This window comes from Corylus avellana, chromosome 9 (assembly GCF_965113065.1).
Source record: "Corylus avellana chromosome 9, dhCorAvel1.hap1.2, whole genome shotgun sequence".
NCBI lineage: Eukaryota > Viridiplantae > Streptophyta > Magnoliopsida > Fagales > Betulaceae > Corylus > Corylus avellana.
In genome coordinates, this window is record NC_142498.1 from 21092537 (window position 1) to 21115458 (window position 22922).

General features: G+C 34.6%; 2 protein-coding genes across 4 annotated transcripts; both read left to right on the plus strand.

Annotated features, from left to right (window-relative positions):
- The first annotated feature begins 97 nt into the window (after positions 1-97).
- On the plus strand, positions 98-7587 carry EMB2757 (Transducin/WD40 repeat-like superfamily protein). 3 transcript variants are annotated; one of them, XM_059604696.2, is made up of 13 exons: positions 98-324; positions 425-487; positions 597-668; positions 791-847; positions 1536-1741; positions 2553-2608; positions 2711-2804; positions 3814-3880; positions 4954-5036; positions 5133-5224; positions 6074-6180; positions 6397-6460; positions 7220-7587. In XM_059604696.2, exons 1-13 carry the CDS (start codon positions 221-223, stop codon positions 7316-7318), a joined length of 1164 nt encoding a protein of 387 aa, XP_059460679.2. In that variant the 5' UTR covers positions 98-220; the 3' UTR covers positions 7319-7587. The 3 variants fall into 3 exon arrangements, with proteins under 3 accessions (XP_059460679.2, XP_059460680.2, XP_059460678.2); XM_059604695.2 differs by having other exon boundaries at positions 99-324; positions 2550-2608; XM_059604697.2 differs by lacking the exon at positions 425-487 and having other exon boundaries at positions 2550-2608.
- Positions 7588-15092: 7505 nt separating this feature from the next.
- On the plus strand, positions 15093-17112 carry LOC132190484 (glyoxal oxidase-related protein). The gene has a single exon (XM_059605489.2). The coding sequence runs from the start codon at positions 15093-15095 to the stop codon at positions 16920-16922; it is 1830 nt and encodes a 609-aa protein (XP_059461472.2). The 3' UTR covers positions 16923-17112.
- The last annotated feature ends 5810 nt before the right edge of the window (positions 17113-22922 follow it).

Below are 22922 nucleotides of genomic sequence, written 5' to 3' on the forward strand. Positions count from 1 at the left end.
AGTAATGTTATATTATCTCAAAATTTGTCTCTAATTAGTAATTTCCGTATAAATTAATCATAAGTTTACAAGTACATTTCCAGGCGAACGCCAAAAACGACACCGTCTCTTTCGCTTCTTTCTCTTCTTCCTCTTGAACGCTAAACTCACTCCGCCCGGGCTTCTCAATAAAGCATTAAATTTCAGTGACTCAGAGGATCTCAGAGCTCGAAAAGCGAAAATGAGCAAGAGGCCACCGCCTGATCCCGTGGCGGTGCTCAGAGGCCATCGCGCTTCTGTCATGGACGCTTCTTTTCATCCTTCTAAACCTTTACTCTTCACCGGGTATGATCTTTATACATACATATCTATATATGTGCACGTTTGGTTCCTTCAAATTGAAGTTCGTGTTTTTTTTGGGGGGAAATTTTGTATCTGGTGGCAGTTCTGCGGATGGTGAGTTGCGAATATGGGACACGGTCCAGCATCGGACGATATCATCTGCATGGTAGTCATATATTACTTCTGTATTTATGTTTTCAATTGCGTTTTTTGTTAATGTTATTGACTTGTTGAGATGTGTGTTTTGTGTGTATGTGTGGAATGAATGGTTGCAGGGTGCACAGTGCGGCGCACGGGATTATTTGTGTTGCTAGTAGTCCTTTGATAGGAAGCAACAGAGTTATAAGGTGCTTTGTTTCGTATTTGCTTGTTTTGTGTTAATATTTGCTATTTATATTTGTAATTATTGTGATCTTAAGTGGGTTTTTGTGAAGCAATGGTTGTGTTATGTGTGTTCTGATTCGTGTAGCCAGGGTAGGGATGGAACTGTGAAGTGTTGGGATATTGAAGATGGAGGACTGTCCCGGTACGCAATGGATTTAATGCTTTCTCATTGAAATGTGGTGAATTGTTGCAAAATATCTTATTCTGATCATGAGTTGTGCACATGCTTTGTTGAGTGAATGTTGTACATAAATTAAGCCTAAAGTGGCGCAATATGTTTAGATGTTAGGTTGTGCACCACAATCAAGCATCAAAGGGATGTTATTTGAGAAGATTCTAGGGAGTCTCATTTGAGAAACATCAGGAATCTATTCTTCCCAATCAAGAGAGAGAAGAAACCTATCAATTATGAACCAAGATGGAAAATTATGATTATTGGACCACATGAAGTTCCCGCCTACAATAGGGAATGCCCATAAGACCCTGATCAAAGATGAATTCTGAAAATTGCAGCATAATTGGGGATTGTTAGGCATCGCCTGATCTCTCACTCGGATATCGAATAACATTAAAAGTACCCCCAATACACCATGGCAACTCCCACCATGTTTTATTGATAGATGCAGCTGTACGAAATTTTATGGGCATGTCTTATCAATCTTCCTCTAGCTATTATTCATCTTCCCTCATTAGGATTAGTTCTAAGTATTAGGCGTAAAAAAAAAATTCTGCATTTTTTTTTCTTTTCTTCTTTTAATGAGTATTAGCAATGAGTTCTTCAGCATAATATTATCCTGAGGCTGTTAAACTCCTGCTTCAATTCTTGACAGAAATCCTTCACTTACAATCAAGACAAACACTTATCACTTTTGCAAGCTTTCCGTGGTGAAGATGCCTTCTGCTTGTGCACCACAAGCTGAAGGTCCTAATTATCATCATGAGATGGAGGTTAGGGAAACTGTTGACTCAGAAAGTATGGATGATAGCAGGGAAAAGGCTCAAGGAAGTCTAACAGAGTGTTCCAATGCTGTTAGAGGTTTGTTCAAATTGACAAATTTGTTCATCTACTTTATACTTCTTTTTTCCCAGGTGTCAAGACTTATCAAGACTATCACTAATAATTCTGGAATTTTAGTTTTGGTTCAAGATATTTATATTCAAAGTTGTAATATTACTTTAGGTTGGAATGTAAATCTGATATGATTGGATATTAATTAACGAGATGTAGTAAGTTCCTGTTTGCTACATATATTATCTTTTATGCAGCATTCTGCACTGCTTGTTAATTTTATGTATATGAGTTCAGTTAATTATCTAGTCGTACAAAAGAGAAAAAAAAATTGCTGCTAGAACTCACTCTGCATTACTTGGAGGTGTAGCATTATAGGCTCCTCCTTCATTTCCTACACAATTGGTGGGAAGCAGAATCTGCAAACAGAAAACTCCCAATCCTTCTATAAATCCTAGAAAACTCTTTAAGAGTTATTGAAAAAATCTCCCTAAAGTATTTTTACTGATAAAATTGATAATTAGAGACAATTGGTAGGCTAGACTGACCTTATGGTGCTTAAATAGAAGTTAGGGACACAGCCCTAAAAGAAAAATTACAAAGCTAGCCTTAGTTAAAATAATTGAGAACTCTCTCGAACGAACGTTTCACTCTGACTGCCTAGTTTGGTTTTATGATTATCAATTTGCTAGATTGTGGGAAGCCACATGTAATCTGGACTGCATCAGCCAGCCTCATTTGTTACTGGTTTCTTGGTGGTTCTATACTTGTTTTGGTGTTTGTTGCTCCAGGATACCATTCGTAGATTATCAATTAATAAAATTCTTTTAATCAGAAGTTACCCATGCTGAAGGACCAAAGTATGTGGCTATAGCAGGAGAGCAATCACATGAGGTCGATATGCAACTTTTGATTATTTGCTTGTTTATCTATCTCATATATATATAATTTTTGGGTGCCTATTCCTTATTAATTTTGTGTGGATGGTATCCAAAGGTTGAAATTTGGGATCTGAATACTGCGGAAAGGTTTGCACGGCTACCTCAAAAGTCAGTTGGTGGCTCCCCAAATGTTTCAACTAGTGAGAGAGGTCTGTATCTGACCTGATGGTATATGTCTTTTGACTTATGGTATTGGTATTCTTAATAGTGGTTTGGGTACCTCAAATTTATATTTTAACTATGCTGAACAGTGCTATCATATATGTACTTACCAAAAAAAAAAGAAAAAAAGTGTTATCATATATGTTCCCTCATCAATTTGATTTTTTTAAAAAAATAAAAAGATTGGACAAGTATTTCAGAATTTGTTGACTTGAATATGACAAATTGTTGGGAATGTTCACATGCATGTGGAGCACGTGCAGATGAATATATGTATGTGTGTGTGTGTGTGTTGGGAATAATTTTCTTTAAAAGCTCTTCTTTCCCAGGTTTTCTTGAAGCTATTCATCTTGTCAATGTTTGGGCCTCTGTGAGGCTAGAAAGTGATGATATTCCTTTACTAAGGGCCTTCTATAGGATTTTGTTCGCTGAAGAAGCCTGGATGCAGAGTTGGGTATAGTGCTGTCCTTCCCAAATCGCAAGTCCCCCTGTGGAAATAACGAAAGGAATTAACCTGCACACCAACAGAAGTAGTAACTTAGTTGGAAAAAAAATTTACATCTTTTTTGTTTTTTAAGAAGAAAAGAACGAAATGCAAAGTGAAACAGTTTAGATGGTTGTTAGATCTCTAGATGAACAAAATACTTTGACTATGATTGGTATCACCTGAGATGTTTGTCAGTTTTTTAGCAACACGTGTCATTGGACAACTGTTTATTTTTATACTCATCACTTAAGATTTTTGAGTGGCATTCCTCTTTAAATTTGTTGATGGCTCATATATTGCTTCTTGCTATCTTCTTTGATAGGCTTATTCTTCACTTTGTATATTTCGATTTGTTTCAATGGAATATCCATTTAGTATGTATATATTTTTTTCATATATTTTAATTATTGGATTAATTTATGATATGCATTATTTAGCCCTATTTTGTCAATGAAGAAAATCTTTTCTTTTCTTTTAATGCTTTGGCATGTAACAATGTTACTCGGAAGGGATGTGCATGGCGGTTCAGGCATATTTACCATCTGAATCACAGGGATTCTTAAATGTCTTGGCTGGGTATCCTTCTTATCTTTCTTGCTCACCTTCTATTGTGAATGTAATTAAGCACCTATCAGTTTAGCAACTCTAGAAGCTTGCTAAAATTTATATGTTAACTCTTAAAGAATATGAAAGGTTCTGTAAACATCTTGAGTTGGCCATATCTTAAAACTTGATGATGCTTGACTCTGCATAATCTACTGGTCTTTTCTATGTTGTCAGATCAACTTGTTTTCACCGTTTTCTGTTGCCAAACTGCAAACAAATTATTTTCCAGGTGTTCTTTTTTTTTTTCCTCCTTTTTGTACCATTTTTCCAGAGGTTGTATCTTAATAAAGTTGTTCAGAGATGTTGAATTAGTGAAGAGGAGAGAGAGAGAGAGAGAGATAGAGGAGAAGAAGAAGAAGAAGAAGAAGAGGAACGGCCCTTATTGTGGGAATTCTTTATGCTTATTATAGTTATCTCCATATCAAGGGTTGGTCATTATTCCGTATGTTTACTAGGTGTTTGGATGGAGTTCTATTTTAAGCTAGAGCATTTTGAATGTTGTATGTGTTTTAATATGTTAAAGCTGCTCCCACCAATTAGCATCAGCTTAAATTACGCTTCCCCCCCTTATAAGCATAAGGTGGAAGCTAAGGTGATGGATTCAAGATCCATTGGGTGCTAACTTTCCAATCTAACGCAACTATTAAAGTTGCTCCCATGCAGAAGAATTTTAGATACAAAGTTAGCTAGCAAAAGCTTCATTGTATGTTTTATGGAAGTTGGAATGACTTACGAACTTTACCCATTGATTTATGTCTAATATACTGTTGCTTTAACCTTACCAGGCCAATTTTGTCTTTTTGGAAACCCAAGTTGCATATATCCTCCCCGTGTAGTTTTGTGGGATTTTTACTTTGAAATGTGCATAGGATTTGGTGAAGTTTATGTATGATTACCAATTGCAATCCATGGACAAAACTGTGTAAATTGCCCAAAAGGAGTTCAATTTATGTAATTCTTTTCTTGCTAAATAAATTGAGGACGGGAAGGGAGAATGAGGTGATTTACATAACATAATTGTGTTGCTCTGTTAAATGTGGCAGTTATGAAGACGGTTCCATGCTTTGGTGGGATATACGACATCTGGGAATTCCTGTAACTTCTGTAAAGTTTCATTCTGAGCCAGGTGTGGGACCCTCTCTATATTTGGAAAATGCCCATGTATTCTTCCTCATTTTTCCCTTCAAAGCAAATTGTGATCCATTGGGTATTCTACACACAGTTCTAAGCATATCCATTGATGAGTCATGTAGTGGGGGTATCACAGGAGCTGCCGATGACAAAATCGTGATGTATAGTCTGGATCACTCCATGGTAAACCACTTGTTCATAAGTTCATCATACTTGTTTTCAGTTTGTTTCATCTCCTGTCACAGCACATTGGAGCATATTGGCAATATTGGACCGAAATGGATGGACATATTCTGCTTCTATAGACAAAATATTCATGTAGCCTAGTACTGACTTTGTTGTTCTTCAAGAGTTAATTCAATTCATAGAGTTATGTCGCAATATGTGAAAAGTAGTGTCAAATTGATAGTGATGTGTCTTCAATTGATTATTTCAGCAAAACATATCAATTTAATCCAAACCATAAGCAGATATAGTGTAACTTTTCAAAAGTCAAGGAGGTGAAGTGTAATTAGGCCAAACCACAAGGAGGTAAATTTTGAGTTGTCCTTTTCTTTTCCTTTCTCTCTCTTCTTTTCTTTCCTATTTATGACGTTGGCGATATTTAATTTCAAAAAATAGTTGGTGTTGTAGTAACAGGTCTGCATCATTAATAGCTAGTAGACTTGACATTGGAACAAAGTGATAGGCTGTTTTTAAAATTCGAATATGTAAGTCAAATGATAATAATCATGTTAAGAAGTGGTTGCAAAATAATAAAAGATGAATAGTAAGTTCTTTGAGATAATATCTGGTTTTGGGGCATGCGAAAGTCACCAGTTTGATGTTCTTTATTCATACATCATACATTTATAAGCATGGATCAAAACAAGAAAACAGTTTCTTCTTTGTTTCTGTATGATTTTGCTTATCTGTTTATTTTGGTGACTTCATGGTCATATCTTATTTAATGATGATTTACCTTTTTGCTTTTTTCTACTAATCAAAATATTTTTTTCTTACTTCATGTTATGGTGTGCCTTGTATAAATAGGGCTCTTGTGTGGTCAAGAAAGAGATTAGTTTGGAAAGAGCTGGTATAGCAGGCACCTCAATTCGACCAGATGGCAAAATTGCTGCTACTGCTGGTTGGGATCACAGGTTGCTAACAGTTTGAAATGAAATGAAATTTAAAACAACATTGAAATGAAATTTCTCATATTCACATTCTTTCCTTTTGTTCATTTGTTTTGCAATCAACTGATGCTTAATATGATTTTGTGGTATGCAAATCAGTCTCAGAAAGATGCCTTTTGTTATATTGGCTTGTCATTAAAATTTATGCTTCTTAAGTTCTCTCTTTTTACCTGTCCACAGAGTAAGGATATATGATTACCGCAAAGGAAAAGCTCTGGCAATATTGAAATATCACCATGCTACGGTAAGCCATCTCATATTTGTTTGTCAGTACAAGAGACGAATATAAAGATATTCCTTTTTCTTTTTTTTCCCTTAAATTTTAACATTCAGGTTCTCCTTTTTAACATTAAGAAGTTGAATACAATTGGTTGTGGCCTGTATTCTGTTTCTTTATATTCCGTGATTTCCTGGAAAATGCATACTTATACAACTTAGATGTTTCTTGGTTTCAATATTGTCCTTTCATATTGGGGCCAATGAGCTCTAACTAGGACTGCTAATTTTTAACACAGCCTGCAAACTTGATATGAATTCAAAACAAAATTGATGAATTAAGGTTGAAGGATTTAACCCGTTTAAGTAAATGAGTCGGGTTAGGGTTGACATATATAGTCTTATACTCATACTTCTAGCTTAAATAACATCTTCTCTTCTCATGAGTGTGGGGTAGGGTGAGATTGTGGTTTTGAGACCCATAGGTTGCGGGTGCAAGTGTAACTTACCAATCTATATAGAAGGTCGCAGTTTTAATAACAACTTGTTGAATCATCATTGGACTTATTATTCCCGTCATATGGAATAGTAGGTAAAAGTTCTTCTATAGTCTGTTTTCTTTTGCCTTTTCTGGTTGATTGCCATCATTGTGATATGGAGCCTGTCTCTCCTTTCACAAATCTGGATTGCTAACTTACAATTTCCCCTCTCTCTCTCTCTCTCTCTCTCTCTCATAATTGGTTGTTGTGATTACCTTTCTAAAAGTAGAACTCTTTCCTTTTGACAGTGTAACGCTGTTTCAGACTCAACTGATTGTAAGCTAATGGCTTCTGCATCAGAAGACGGGACAGTTGCTCTATGGGAACTTTATCCTCCTCAAACTTGATAATTAATGGTCCATGTGATATAAAGATTTGTACAACACTAGTTCTGAGTCGCTGACCTCACTTGATGCTCTATGTATTGGATCTTATACAGGATATTCGGAAGTGTGAGACATTAAATTTTTGTTTTTTTTTTTTTTTTTTTTTTTTGTTTTTTAAATTTATGATGGCATTAAATGTTTGTACCCAATTGATGTGAAACGACATCGGATACTCTCATAACGTGTATACATGTGAGCCATTGAGTCAATGAAGGGTAATGGTCTTCAAGCGGTTCATTCCCCGTCTCTAGAGTCTAAATTGTTATACGCCCAGCTGGTTCTCTCATCTATTCTTGTTTGGTTGGTTCTGTTAGACCTGACAAATTCTATAGATTGGACAGCATGGGTCTTGAGAAATGTGTGTTTTTTATTAGAAATAAACGTCACTATGTCCAATTTTAAAGATCCATATCCTGCATTCAAAATGAATGGTTTGACTATAAAAAAAATTGAACTAGTCGCCTTTTTTAAAAATAAGAATAATAATCAAAAATCAAAATAAGCAGTGGTTGGTCAGACTATTTCAAGGGTAGCCGACCACTCCTTTTAAGGTTGAAGGAGCAATTGTTTATTTTGCTACAACCACTCCCGAGCCATTGCGGGTGATCACAACCACCCCTTAACTCAACAAAGGTGATGCAACCATCCCATTGGGAGTAAATGAGGTGGTCTGACCACTTCAAAGGGTAAGACAGTGGCTACCTTCCCTTTATTTGTTTTTATTTTTTATTTTTATAAAAATGCTTACAAGGTTAGATTTAAGCGGTCTGAATCATTGGCATTACATACTCAAAATTGTAGGAAACTCAATCCTCCAAGGCAAAGGTTAATGAGTCAAGTACAGAGTTAGCTCCAACGTCATTGATTGGCTTCGTCCTTGGGCTATGGGCCTTTGGCCTCATGTTTCAACAAAAACTAGCTCCCAAAGTAGATCAAAAGTCAAATCTAAAAATCGTATGGGAAATTAAAGATAGCGACTAGAAAATGGAATTAAGATATCCTCAACAATTTTGTGCAAGTAATTTTGAGAGAGCTTTCATATAGTCTACCTCCCTTGCAAGTATTTGGATAGCCTAAGGGTATATTTGGGATTGTGTTTGAGAAATAGAACTTTTAAGTAAAAAAAAAAAAAAAAACTTTTTGGCAAAAACTTCATTTTTAAGCTTTTGTCAAAAGTGTATTTTGAGCATTTTTTTGCTTTTTAAACCTTTAAAAACACTTTCAAATTTTTGTATCAAACGGGTACCTTTTTTTTTTTTTTGTAAACGGATTTTTTGAATATTAAACGCACGTTTAAGCCCTTTAAATGCACACTCAAACAGGTCCTAAAACATATTCGAAGAAATAAATTTCATAAGAGTCCCTCTTACAATTGCACGACGGCATACCAACAATTCAATCAAGTAATTGCTAGAGAAATTCAAAATTGCCTCTTATGGTTTGATATGGAGAAATGTTATAGTGCAGTAAAAATACTATTTTTTATCATAAAAGTCCTAAGAGGCAAAAGGTCACAGGCCCTATCCATAATTGTTGTGGCCCCACCTACTGATGGGGCTTGTGGCCCTTTGCCATCTAAGACTTTTATGAATAAAAAATAATCTTTTTATTGCACTACAACATATCTCATAGACATACATGGGCGACTATCATTTTAGGTTAGCAAGCCACGCTGTTTGTCAGATGGCTGCCTAATTTCGTATAGACTCACGTGGGAGATAAAAAAAAAAAAGCATGGTCCAGAAGGTTAAACAATATGCTTCAAAGCCAAGGAAGAAGGATACTAGTCCAACTCATGGTCAATCAATCTCAGCGAGAATATTCAGCCAAGACTAATTATTCACCACATATCATTTAATGCATTTATTTCATTTTTCTGACTATAAGCCTGCAAATGAAGAGTTTTGGAGATTGATTTTTGGAATTTTCGTTACCTAACAAGACGTATTTGGGTTTGCATTTGGGATGGATGCGTGTATATCAAAGTTTTATGATGTTTACTGCTTTGATTAATTAGCTCTATCTTTTCTTCTTTTCTTAGGCTTACTCCATGCAATATTTTCACTATTTGAGAAGACCTGATAATCATGAAAAATGCCTAGCATTAATAACAATAACAAATAATTATAATAATAATATTATTATTATTATGACGAAGAGGGAGAGAGTTGAGAATAAGAAAACTAAACTACCAACTTTGAATTTGGCAAAAAAAAAAAATTGGTAAAGTCTTTCTTCAAATTCTCTTGTCTATAAACTGATATCCGTTCAAAATACATTAAATTTCACATATATTTTTGGTTTAAATGGGTTGGGTTACATGTATTCAATACAATTCGAACCCGACACATGACATAAGGCAAATTGACAATTTTTGACACAACCTGTAAACTCGATACGAACCCAACACAAAATTAGCGAGTTAAAATTAAATGTCGAGCCCGTTTAATTAAATAAATCGAATTAAAATTAACTTATATAATCTTAAAATATATCATGGATCATTCCAATCCAAACACGAATTGCCACCCTATTAACTCATGCATGGGAGCTCATTTTGGCGTGCAGGGTTTACTCTGTAACAGCAGCCAACCTTCGTTTGATGGTTTTCCAAAATAAAAGCCACATGGACACAACTTTGCCACGCCACCGTTGGATTAGTGAAATGATGAAATAATTAAGCTTGGTACGTCGTACACTGTCCCTCCCATGTGCCCTTGAACATGCTTCTCTATTGTTCGCTTTCGCTTTATTAATTTCATTTGTCTAGCTTGTCGAGAGAAGGACACAAAAATAACAAGCTACGACAATTTAACACAACCCCCTTGGCCCCTTGCTCGAAATTTCATTTTCAATCATTTTTATTTCGACAGGACTGCTGCCTCTTCAAGCCTGCACACTCTTATATAACTGTATCAATGGTGAAGAAATTCAACTAATTATATATATATATATATATATATATATATATATATATATATAATTAGTTGAATTTCTTCACCATTGATACAGTTATATAAGAGTGTATATATATATATATATATATATCAAAATTCAGGTGTTTGTTTTTGTTAAATAATCAGTTGGGTTCAATGCAGCTTTTAAGCTTATATTAAATGATAAATTTAATTAATATGTTAACGTTCATTTTCACGTGCATGTGGATTCAAATACCGTACCCTTCAACAAGTGGAACTCAACACGTGAAATATTTAATTGAAATGACAAGTTAATGAAGAACACAAAGTTTGAACTCACAATTTTAAATCACGGGTTATCCTAAACTCACCATTTTAAAGGTATTTTGAAGAGAAAACTGCAAAAGAGTCTAATTTGACACGCAATTAATGGTAGTATAGGAGGCTCTAGTGTCACTTTTTAAAGTTTGGAGGTGTAAGTGCAAAAATTGTGATAATTTAGGAAGCTAATATATATATATTCATCTTTACATGTGAACTCAAACACCCTTCAACAATTGAGACCCAACACGTGAAATATCTAATTAAAATGAAAAGTGAATGATAAACACAAATTAAGCTTAAACTCCTCATTTGTCCTAAAAACTTAAACGTATAAGAAAGAGCGAATTTAATAATTTAATTAATATTGTAAAAATCGCTTTCCAAAATGTCATTATCACGTGATGAAATCCGATAGAAAATCAACTGTAAGCTGTAGTTCTTCTATTAAAAACATATAATACAGATCAATTCAAACAAGATACGCCAGGGCAAAAGATAATTAAGGCATCGATCTGAAGTCTGGCCTATGTAGTCCCCTTACTTTATCAACTACTTGAAACTTGGCTTTTGATAGAAAAGTTGTAACCACCAAATTAATGATCATTTTCTTAGTTAGCGTCCAAAAGTGGCCAATCCTTAAGCACAATCTTCAAAGGAAAAGCAATTTAAAGAACGATGACCATTTCTTGATGTGTGCATAATGTTAACGTCTATCTTCAAGACTTTTCTCAAAAATGAGTGTACACATATGTGTGAGATGGGGAAAGATTGGAGATGTCAAAAAAAGCACGACATTGAAGTAAAAGTTTAGCTAAGAAATGTGGTACGGCATGTAAGGATATTTAAAAGTTTAATCAAATCAGTATCCAATAGTTCTAAAGCTTTTAGATCAATGGTTAGGTATATAGCACATCACGCGGGTCGAGCAACGGAGAAGGCGGTCGACTATAGATTGGATTAAAATGTCATGGTATCGATCTGTAGGCATAGTGTTAAGTCATTGAATTACTGATAAATAAGTGGAGCCTTCAAAAGAAAAAGGACTACCATCCAGTGACGGAGTTTGGGGTGGTTGGTGTAAGCATGCCCCCTCTAACACAAGAAAAAAAAAAATTATAAGGTTTTTTTTTTTTTTTTTTGCCTATATATTGACCCCTACCAACTAAAATTTTTGGCCCTTGGCCCTTGGCCCCTAGGCCCCTTATCCATACCTAACTCTGCCTCCGTCCCTGCTAAAGTGTTGATAATAACCAAATCAGCATATCCAAAGGCTCTAGTTTTTTTTAAAAAAAATAAGACATATATATAGGTTAGACCGTTAACAAAATGCTAAAAGATAAGGTTGTCTTAGTGTTTGCATAGAATACATGTATTGCTTGTTGCAGTCTTCATAGTTCTCTCTCTCTCTAAATCCATAGAATATCAATTAGAATGGAGTGAAGAAGATAATTAATATTGCGGAACAAATCAAAATAATGCTGCAAAATCTTTGTACAAGTCAAACTATATATACAAATTGTTCATTCAAATATAGAATGTTCAACGACTTAACAACATTCATTTTATTAGACAATATATTTGCCTTCCTCGTTTGCACTTTCTGGATTCCAAAAAATATAGTTTATAAGGTTGATATATAGCAGCATGCATCTATATATATATATATATATATATATATATATATATATATATATATATATAGATGCATGCTGCTATATATGATATGACCAAAAATATGTTATGAGAATATACTCCACCTACCGAATTAGATTATTACAATCTTAAACATGTAACCCTATTTATATATATTAACTAAGGATTAATTAATTACAGACTACATTAATTTCATTTGGGATATGTGAAGCTAGCTAGCCCTTCTTTCACTTAATTGTTTAGTTTCTATAACTTCCTAGAAACTAATTAAGATTAAAATTCTGTTAATACATTTAAATTTGGCATAATTTAACTAATAATTATAATTATATAGACTTCTCACACGTTACGGAGCACGTACAGTTATTATTTATAGATTCGATTTAAAGGAAATTTATGTTCATTATATAGTCTTAATTTAGATGTGATGTAGGGTTGTTTATCTTTCTTATCATTGGGTAGTGTTTTATTAATATGGTCTTTAATTATTGATCTCCAGGTGTTATGCAATAATAAATCTCGGTGATAAAAGTCATGAATCATGATAGGGTTTTGAAAGTGTTTCTCTAATAATAATTAAATAGTTTTTTGATAATAAAATTAAAAGGAGAGCGAAGAAATTAACAATTACCAGTTTTTTATTTTATATATATCTTCACATTTTTATTTCTATCCCAACTTTTATTATTTTGGTCGTATATTATCACTTATTCACATTGAAACGCAATTGACTTATTTGATCCTTGGTGACTTAATTGGTGTCGCCGGCCTGATAAGGTCGATGATGTTCTGGATTGCTCCAATAACTTGGTCAAAGCTGGCCCTCATGATCAATGTACAATTTTGTTAAGGAACTAATCTCCAGCCAACCACTCTAATCTAATCATTTGGGGTCCACAACATTTAGAGATGAAATGGACAGGATCATGATCCTCCATTTCAAGGAAAATAAAAAATAAAATGAAAATAAATTATTTTATTGTTCCTATTAAATTTGATAGCTTTATTTTTTTGTTTTTTTCTTTACTGCTTTACTTACTTATCAGTATTCAATGACTTAATACTATACATATACATTGTACCAAAAAAATTCAATTCAACCTATTGGTCACCCATCAAATCCTATACTCAACTTAGTGGCAGCTTTGATACCAAATGATAAAGAACACATCCTTAAAAGCCCGTTTATAATGAGATTGACAGATTGTGTCCAAGAACATTTAAGCCATGAGGCACTTAAAATTATGACAAGTAACCAAATCAATCATAGGTTATTTTGATCCTAATTGAGGCAACATTTTCAGGGGCAACGGTGACCCATGAAGTTACTTTCCAATGTTTTAATTTGATGTGGTCCCTTCTTCTAGTAGCTAGTGGGGTGTATATATTGCTACATGATAATTAAATAAGGTTGGCACCTTATTTAAAATTTTATAATAATGTGTTAAATATAATAAAACAAAATTTAAACCATAAAACAAATTTTGATTATTTAAATCATGTTCCACTCGGAACGAATTTTATGATTCATATATACAAATGAAAGAGCTAAAACCATAAAGACTATTAAAAGAAAAAAAGAAAATTAGTAAAATTTTAGCCAATGAAAAGAGGCTAATCATAGGATAATCACTTTCCAACGGAGACATTCGTTTCGTTTTAAGTACATCCATCCAGGTCGACAAACAAACAAAAAACGACCGCCACCAAGCACCAACAGAACAGCTAAGACTTAAATTCCTAGCGTATACCTCTTAAACTGTTTACGTACGCAAAAAAAAATAATAATAATAAAATAAAAAGTTCCACCGACAGTACAATTTAGATACGAATTGGGAATGGGTGTCACCGTGTCTCTCTGCTCGCAGCCTCTTTCTAGCACGTGCTCACAGTACTGAAGGTTGATGAGAAACTTGGCCCCATGCTTGGAGCTATTTCTCCCATCATCACGTGGTAAAGATGGACCACCATGGATGATGTTTAGGCATATGGGCCTCATTCTGGTTAAGGAAGAAGATCTTTAAATGAAGGAAAAAGACCATAACCAACCAGAGAGAATCTACTCATCATCAAATCCTGTGCTGTTATACTGTTATACATATGATCAGCATGATGGGACTATGATGAAATATAAAATAAAATATTATTTTATATTTCATTATAAAATAATTTCACTTTAAATGGAGTACTGAATTCTAATATCTCATTTATGCATAAATTTCCACACAAAGTCGTGTGCCCGATCCCTTCAAAACGAACCCAAGAACTCTTTTCGAATTTATTTATTTAGGACTATAATTTTACCAACTTCTTAAAATAGATTAATGGAAAGAGCAAAGCTGTAGTTGTCCCACCAAATACGACTCGAATTATGCCCCCCCAAAAAAAAATGGAATATTTACTTTTGGAATTTTGATGCGATTATTGAATACATATCTACTCCTTTTAATCACTCTGTGTGCTGCATTTAAAACAAGGCCCACAATTTCCATGAGTCTATTCGATCTACTGGCCAAATTACTTCAGCTGACAAGTAAAATATTGAAAACAAGACAAGTCAAATTACTTCACCAATTGTCGTGAATTCTTACTACAATTATATATATATTAACCCCCACATTCATGCATTTGTGATCTTTACAAAATATTTTTTTACAGTTACATTTTTCTCTTAAAATTAAAAAAAAATATATATGTATACTGAATTAAAAAAATAATAATAATAAACATAATTTAATAGAAAACGTTTCCCTAATAAATTAACCAAAATAACTTGTCTCACTCTCACTAAAATGATTACAAAATAATAAACAGAAAAAATAATAGTCATTTTCACTTGCATGAATATTGCCAAACGCGTAGACATGCGTGCAGAAGCGAAGGTCTCTCTCTCTCTCTCTCTCTCTCCTTCTCTCACTTCACAAGGATTTAAAGCAAGACATCCTGCGACACAAGCTGCACCAGTACTGCCCCCGACCAAAACAAAGCCAAAAAAAAAAAAAAAAAGGAAGAAGAAGAAGAAGGAAACAACAATGACACGAAGTTTGATTCCTTACTTTCTCTTCTGGCAGCTGATCCTCCTCTTTGCGAAGCCAACTCTGACCGACGCCGCCGGTGGGCGGTGGCAACTCTTGCAGAAAAGCATAGGCATCACAGCCATGCACATGCAACTCCTCAAAAACGACCGCGTTGTAATATTCGACCGCACTGACTTCGGGTCGTCCAACCTGTCGCTGCCCAACGGCCAATGCCGCAACGACCCAACCGAGACCGCTTTGAAGGTCGACTGCACCGCGCACTCGGCGGAATACGACGTCGCAACCAACACCTACCGAGCGCTCTTCGTCCAAACAGATGTTTGGTGCTCCTCTGGCGCAGTGATGGCCGACGGCCGTCTAATCCAGACTGGCGGCTTCAACGACGGCGAAAGAAGGGTCAGGACATTCACCCCCTGCGCTGCCTGCGACTGGCAAGAGATAGAAAACGGGCTAGCGGCTCGCCGATGGTACGCCACCAATCATATTCTGCCAGATGGACGGCAGATAGTGATCGGCGGTAGAAGACAGTTTAATTACGAGTTTTACCCCAAGACTGGTGGACCTTCTAACACGTATAGTTTGCCATTTCTAGTGCAAACCAATGACGCGGGCATAGAGAACAATCTGTACCCATTTGTTTTCCTAAACGTTGATGGCAATTTATTCGTTTTCTCCAATAACCGAGCTGTTTTGCTCGACTATGCCAACAACAAGATCTTGAAGACTTACCCGGAGATTCCCGGCGGCGATCCGAGGTGTTATCCGAGCACTGGGTCGGCGGTGTTGCTGCCGATGAAGAACCTGCAAGCAAAGTTTGTTGAAGCGGAGGTTTTGGTATGCGGTGGAGCTCCCAAAGGGGCTTATACACAGGCCACCAAGGGTAACTTCGTCGGAGCTTTGAATACCTGCGCTCGGATCAAGATCACCGACCCCAATCCCCAGTGGGTCCTGGAGAAAATGCCCCAAGCAAGAGTCATGGGCGACATGACGTTGCTTCCAAACGGTAACGTTTTGATAATCAACGGCGCGGGTGCTGGGACAGCTGGATGGGAACACGGGCGAAACCCGGTCTTGAATCCGGTTATTTACCGCCCCGAAAACGCACTCGGGTCACGGTTCGAGTTACAAAACCCGACCACCATACCCCGCATGTACCATTCCACCGCAATTTTACTCCGCGACGGTCGGGTACTCGTCGGCGGTAGCAACCCTCACATAGGCTACGAGTTCACCAAGGTGCTTTTCCCTACAGAACTAAGCTTAGAGGCTTTTCATCCTTCATATTTAGACGCACAATTTTCCAATTTGCGCCCACAAATTGTGTCACCTGCTTCCCAATCTAACCTCGGCTATGGCCAGAAATTAGCGGTTCGGTTTTCTGTCACGGGGACTCTAGCACAGAACTTGGTGTCCGTAACAATGGTGGCGCCGTCTTTTACAACGCACTCGTTCTCTATGAACCAGAGGCTGTTGGTACTTGGCGCTGAGAAGGTGACAAATCTTGGAAAATCTACGTATGAAGTTCGGGTCACCACACCCGGGTTTGAGAATCTTGCACCGTCCGGGTATTATCTTCTCTTTGTGGTTCATCGGGAAATTCCTAGCAGGGGCACTTGGGTCAAAATCCAGTGACAAAAACTGAAGGTTTTATTTTAATTTTATTTGTTCGTATTGGTAGAAAAATGTAGTATATGGATTGAAGGTTGTTTAGGTCAACTTATACTTGATTTTAATATAAATTTGGGTGCAAAATGTAAAAATTTCAAATGTAGCATTAAATAAAGTCAGGGAGATTTGTTGTCTCATGGTTTTTACTAAAGTATACTAGTATATACCGCTAGGTTTCTACAAAATTACTTACAAACCCATCTCTCAATGTGCAATTACACAATTAAATTAAATTGTGATTACCATGACAGTCTCACACGGACTATCATGTCAGTTTGTAAGTTGATATAATACTTATCATGTCAATTATTAAACAACTATATTTCACTATAGTTGAAGTGACAATATCACATAAACTGTTACACCAGTTTATAAGAGATTACCGTCAAAAATATATTACTCCAAATATTTTCCAATTATATAGAAATTATTTATATGGCTAATAAGTTAATAACACCATGTGCCATTAATATGTCACCCTAATATGTAGAGGTAATGTTATAAGTCATTCTCATGTTTTTCTTGCATTCCTCTAAAACTGATGTAGTATTTAAAATTATTAGATAAAAAAAAAATAGTGTGAGAAACATAAAAGGACTTCTAGTGTATATATATATATATAGTAGTTAGGCTTCATTAATTGTGACATGAGATGGGAGATCCTTTCGTAACGATGAAATTTCAATTAAATGGCATGTATTGATTTTGTAAGCATCTAGTTAATTTTATATAAAATAGATTAGATGATGGCAAGTGATAATAACACAAACTAAGCACGAGTACAGAACACTAATTATAATTACGATTATAATAGGGGGGCGGAACCACCTAATTAATTAGCCCTTGGGGTCCCTAGCTAGCCGGCTAGCCCCCCAAAGCCTAAGGTGATCTTAAAAAAAAATTATTTTTCAAAATATATATATATAGTTTCGCCCCTGGATTATATTGAAGATTTAAAAAGTCATTTGTTCTTAATTTGCCACAACTTTTAAGTAAAGACTGAGTAATAAGATCAGTAATGGTTGAGGTATTTTGACTAATCGTTTTATTATTTCTAAACTAGTTACCTTAGTCTGTAAGGAAAATTTGTAAACGAATCCTGCCATCCTGGGATGCCGAAATACAAGTGCGAATCCAAAGGCCAAGCAAGACACAACACAGCATGTCGCCAGCTGCCTGCTACCAAGGAAACTTCCGTGATCGTCCCTGTGCCTACCAAAACAAAAAAACTTATGTTTTTTTTTTTCTTTTTTTACTTTGGGTTTGACTTGTGGTTCTAAACTTCGGGTGGTAGCGATTTGGAATGTCTGCTGCCTCCTAGATCTAGAATTCTAGAGTGAGTATATTGATTGCTTGCCAATTTTCACTTTAGACTAACAGGTCATTGAATTAAATTCAAAGCCGGACACATATTTTGAATTTATTTTAAGGGAAATTTCATAACATCTCCCTAAACTTTTATGGATTTTGAAATTACTATTTAAAGTTCAAAAATTTGCAATTGAAGATATTAAACTTTCAATTTTTTACAATGTTCGTCTTCCGTTAGAATTTTTGGTAAATATTGGCAAAATTTCCAAAATACTCATATTTTTATTTTTTTTATAAAAAATTGTAAAGATTATTTTTTTCATACTTGGGATTTTCTTTATTTTTAATATTTAAATTTTGAGATGGCCGGACAAACATCAAATCGCATGTCACAATTAATGAAGCCTAACTAATATATATATATATATATATATATATATATATATATATATATATATATAATTAAATTTTGAAATTCGCTTAAAATCTATGAACTATTACTAGTTTTGAGAACCTCTCCTAAATTTAAAAAATTCTCAATTTCACCTCCATAAACTTTCAATTTAGTGCAGGGGTTAGTCAATTTCTAGATGTTAGAAGTGATATAATAACCTTTGCATACACCCCTGACCATTTTATAAAATTTTAAATTTATCCTTAATTTAAAATTAAATTTTTAAAAAAAAATTGAAGGTAATTTGGTATTTTTAGTGGTTTCCGTTAGGTTTAATGAAAAATAAATAAATAAAATAAAATAAAATATTGATAGAAGTGGGTCAATTGCATCAAATTGAAAATTCATGGATAAAATTAAAATTTTTTAAAGTATTCTTAAAATGCGTGATAATTTTTCATAAGTTTTAAATGAACTTATCCATAATTTGTATTTTGCTGTATTTTTGGAGCAAAGTGGCTCCATGCTTTCTCCACTTGGTTAAGGATAGCTGTCTCAACCTCAACACCAGCATATATAATGAAATGGATGTTTTGTCTCTTTACTCACGTTGTTTCAAATTCATTTGCATGGATAACCCATGCAATAACAGTCGCACAAAAAAAAACGAAAAAAAGAAAAAGAAAAAAGAGACGACTAGTCGTTTTCCCAGTCTTATTCATAATAACGCAACTTTGCCGGCAATTAGCTATATTTATATTAAACCGAATGAAGTTTTCTTTTTTTTTTTTTTTTTTTGCCTAGTTAACTTCTCTTATTTCTTCTTTTAGCACCCATTGAGAGAAGAGGAATGATACAGGCTAGCTTAACACTACAAGAATCAATTTTTTTGGTTAGTAACGTACGTGTATATATATGGTATTAACATGTTACTAAAGTTTAGCAATGTGTCTATAGTAACGTGTCTGACGGATTATAAAATTGGACGTAATTATTTTAACTTTTGTAACGTGAAAGATTCTGACATGTTACCATTTGGTAATGTGGCCTTTTGACACGTTACATTAATAAGGTAACGTGTCCTATTAACACGTTACCATAAGATGACATGTTTATTTAACACGTTATCTTATGGTAGCATGGTACTTAACTACTTATTGCAACATGTCCTATTAACACGTTACTATAAGATGACGTGTTTATTTAACACGTCATTTTATGGTAACGTGGTACTTTTCACACGTCCCCAAATGGTGACATGTGAAAAATGCAACGTTAGAAATAAATATGGTAATGTGTCGTCTTTTCACACGTTACGATATCGTGATGTGGTAACAAATGATGAACAGTTGCCATGTCACTAAACCTATATTTTTTTGTAGTGTAACTTGGGGTCAATTTGGAGCTAACTTTTTATTATTATTATTTTTTAATTTAAAAAAAATAACAAAATTAAAAATTAAAAAAGTTTCTGAAGCAATAATTTTTATTTTGGTCATTCTTTTATTTAGTATTTAAAAAAAAAAATTATTTTTATACATAATAATGACCATAAAATAAAAATACAATTTTTGTTTTTTAAGTAAAAAAATTTTTGAAGCAAAATACGGTTTTTATTTTAAATACCAAAAAAAGAATAACCAAAATAAAAATTACTGCAGAAACTTTTATTTATTTATTTATTTATTTTTATTTTATTTTTAAAATTAAAAAATAAGACTAAAGTTGGCCCCAAGTTGGGCAAATAGTTGAGTCTTTAATATTTTTCTTGAGAGAATTATGAGTCTATTAATTGGCCCTATAATTCGCAAGCCAAAACTCAAAAGTGTACCTATTTTTAAATGTCAAACTACATTTTAAAAGGCAAGACACAATTTTACCGAAACGCTTAATTAAAAATCACGTTTTTAAATCCAATATCACACATCACAGATATTCATGTTCAATATATTCTAACAATGATAATACTAGATATCTCAACATTTTTTTCCAAATTTATTTTTTCCAAATAATTTGTTCCATTCAATAAATAAATATATTTATATTGTTATTTTTTTTTCCTTAAACGAATGTGAGGTCCAAATCATTTGGGAAAGATAATTTTAAAAAAAAGGTTAGAATGCCTAGCCGCCCTGATTCTAACAATTTATCTCTCTATCTCTCTCTAACAATTTATCTCTCTATCTCACGAGTTTGTATATATTGTTGTATAACGATGATTTATATTTGTCAGCTAGCACTGATCAATATTACAGAGATTGGCGTGGCGTATAGATGCAGATTCTACATAACCAAAACGAAGAAAGCTATAGGCTTCAAACTTGTATTTTCTGTATTTTTGGAGCAAAGCGGCACCATGCTTTCTCCACTTGGTTAAGGATATATAGCTGTCTCAACCTCAACACCAGCATAATGAAATGGATGTTTTGTCTCTTTACTCACGTTGTTCCAAATTCATTTGCATGGATAACCCATGCAATAACAGTCGCACAAAAAAAACGAAAAAAAAAAAGAAAAGAAAAAAGAAAGAGACGACTAGTCGTTTTCCCAGTCTTATTCATAATAACGCAACTTTGCTGGCAATTAGCTATATTTATATTAAACCGAATGAAGTGTTTTTTTTTTTTTTTTTGCCTAGTTAACTTCTCTTATTCCTTCTTTTAGGCTCCGTTTACTTCGACGTAAAATGATTTTCAGAAAATAATTTTCGTATTTTACAGTGTTTACTACGACGTAAAATAGTGGTCAAACCGAAAATGATTTCGGTTTGACCAAAAAACCTTTACATTTTCAGGAAAATGGTTTACAATTTTTAATTTCGTAAACCATTTTCCCTCCTCGGCTCGAAGCTATTCTGATTAGAAAAAAACAAAAAAAAACCCGACGATTTCTCTTCACCTTCACGCACAGCTGCAGCTTCTCCTTCACCTTCACGCTCAACACACACAGGCTGCACAACTCATCTCTCTCTCGGCCGAGCTTCGCTCTTCAAACCCGAAGCAGGTACTCTCATCTCTCTCTTTCTTTGTTGAATTGTATGTATGGAGCGATTCATGGAGCATTTTGATTTTGGTTTGATTTTGGTTTCTTTCTCTGTTGGACAACTGGAATTCATGGAGCATTTTGATTTTGGTTTCTTTCCCTATTAATGTGTCAGATCTGCGATTTTTTTCTAAAGCTTTTCAAGATAAAATTTTTTCTGAAGATTTTTTCTCTGTTTGTCTGAAGCTTTTCGATCTAGAGAAAGAAAATTTCAGATCATCGATTGTGTTTTACTCTCGTATCGATCAGTTGGGACGGATTGGGTTTTGGGTCTATGGTGTGGATTTTGGAAAATGAGAACTTCTAGAGTTGTTTTGGGGTTTTTGATGGGTAGCTGTTGTTTTTCTTGCTTTTTGCCTTTAATTGCTCTGACTGGCTGCGAAGAGAATATGGGATGCAATTATGGGAAGAGAGTAGAGAATAAATGCCGTAGCTTTGTTTATGGTTGAATTTGGCTATGATTGTTTTGAATTTCTCGTGGTTTTGCCCACTTTGGTTCGTGTTTGTAGTAAAATTCATCACGCCCCCTCTGCCTCTTATGTAAAAAGGGAGCCAAAAAGAATTGTAGTCGTGCAAAAGTGGTTTACTTGAAACCTTTTTCAGAACGTCAATGTATGTTGCACACACCCATCATTATTGTCTACAGCAAATCTTCATTGCCATGGAAGATTATGAACATTTTACTTGTGATATCAAAAGCCATAAAAAGAGGGGAGTATGACCCACAAGAGAGGCCCAGTTACTTTGGACAATTGCAATCCATGGCTTTGAACACCAACTGTTTGACGAAAATGGCCAAAGAAGAAGTTCACCAACAGCAACATCACCAACTGGGTCTCTGTCTTTGTCTCTCTCTTTCTCTCTCTCCCAGTTCACTTCCTCAACCTCACCACCACCACCTCTGTCCTCTTTTTTCTCTCTTTTACCATTTTTCTCTCTGGATTTTCTTGCTCTCCATGGACCGAAGTGACAAGCAGCAGCAGCAGCTGTCGTTGGCCAAGTGCGCGCAGCAGCGATGCAATGAAGAATGGTTTGTTTTATGCATTTGTTTTTTTCTATGTTTGAGTGTTGTAATTCACTTTAATTATCTTATTTTTATTATAAGCATATATTTTCATTTCTTAATTGTTTGATATCTCGGTTTATGCCTTTTATCTTGTAATTAGTTCTTATTCCTGTTCATGTGTGCTGGATGGCTAGCTTTTTATTCTATCGTT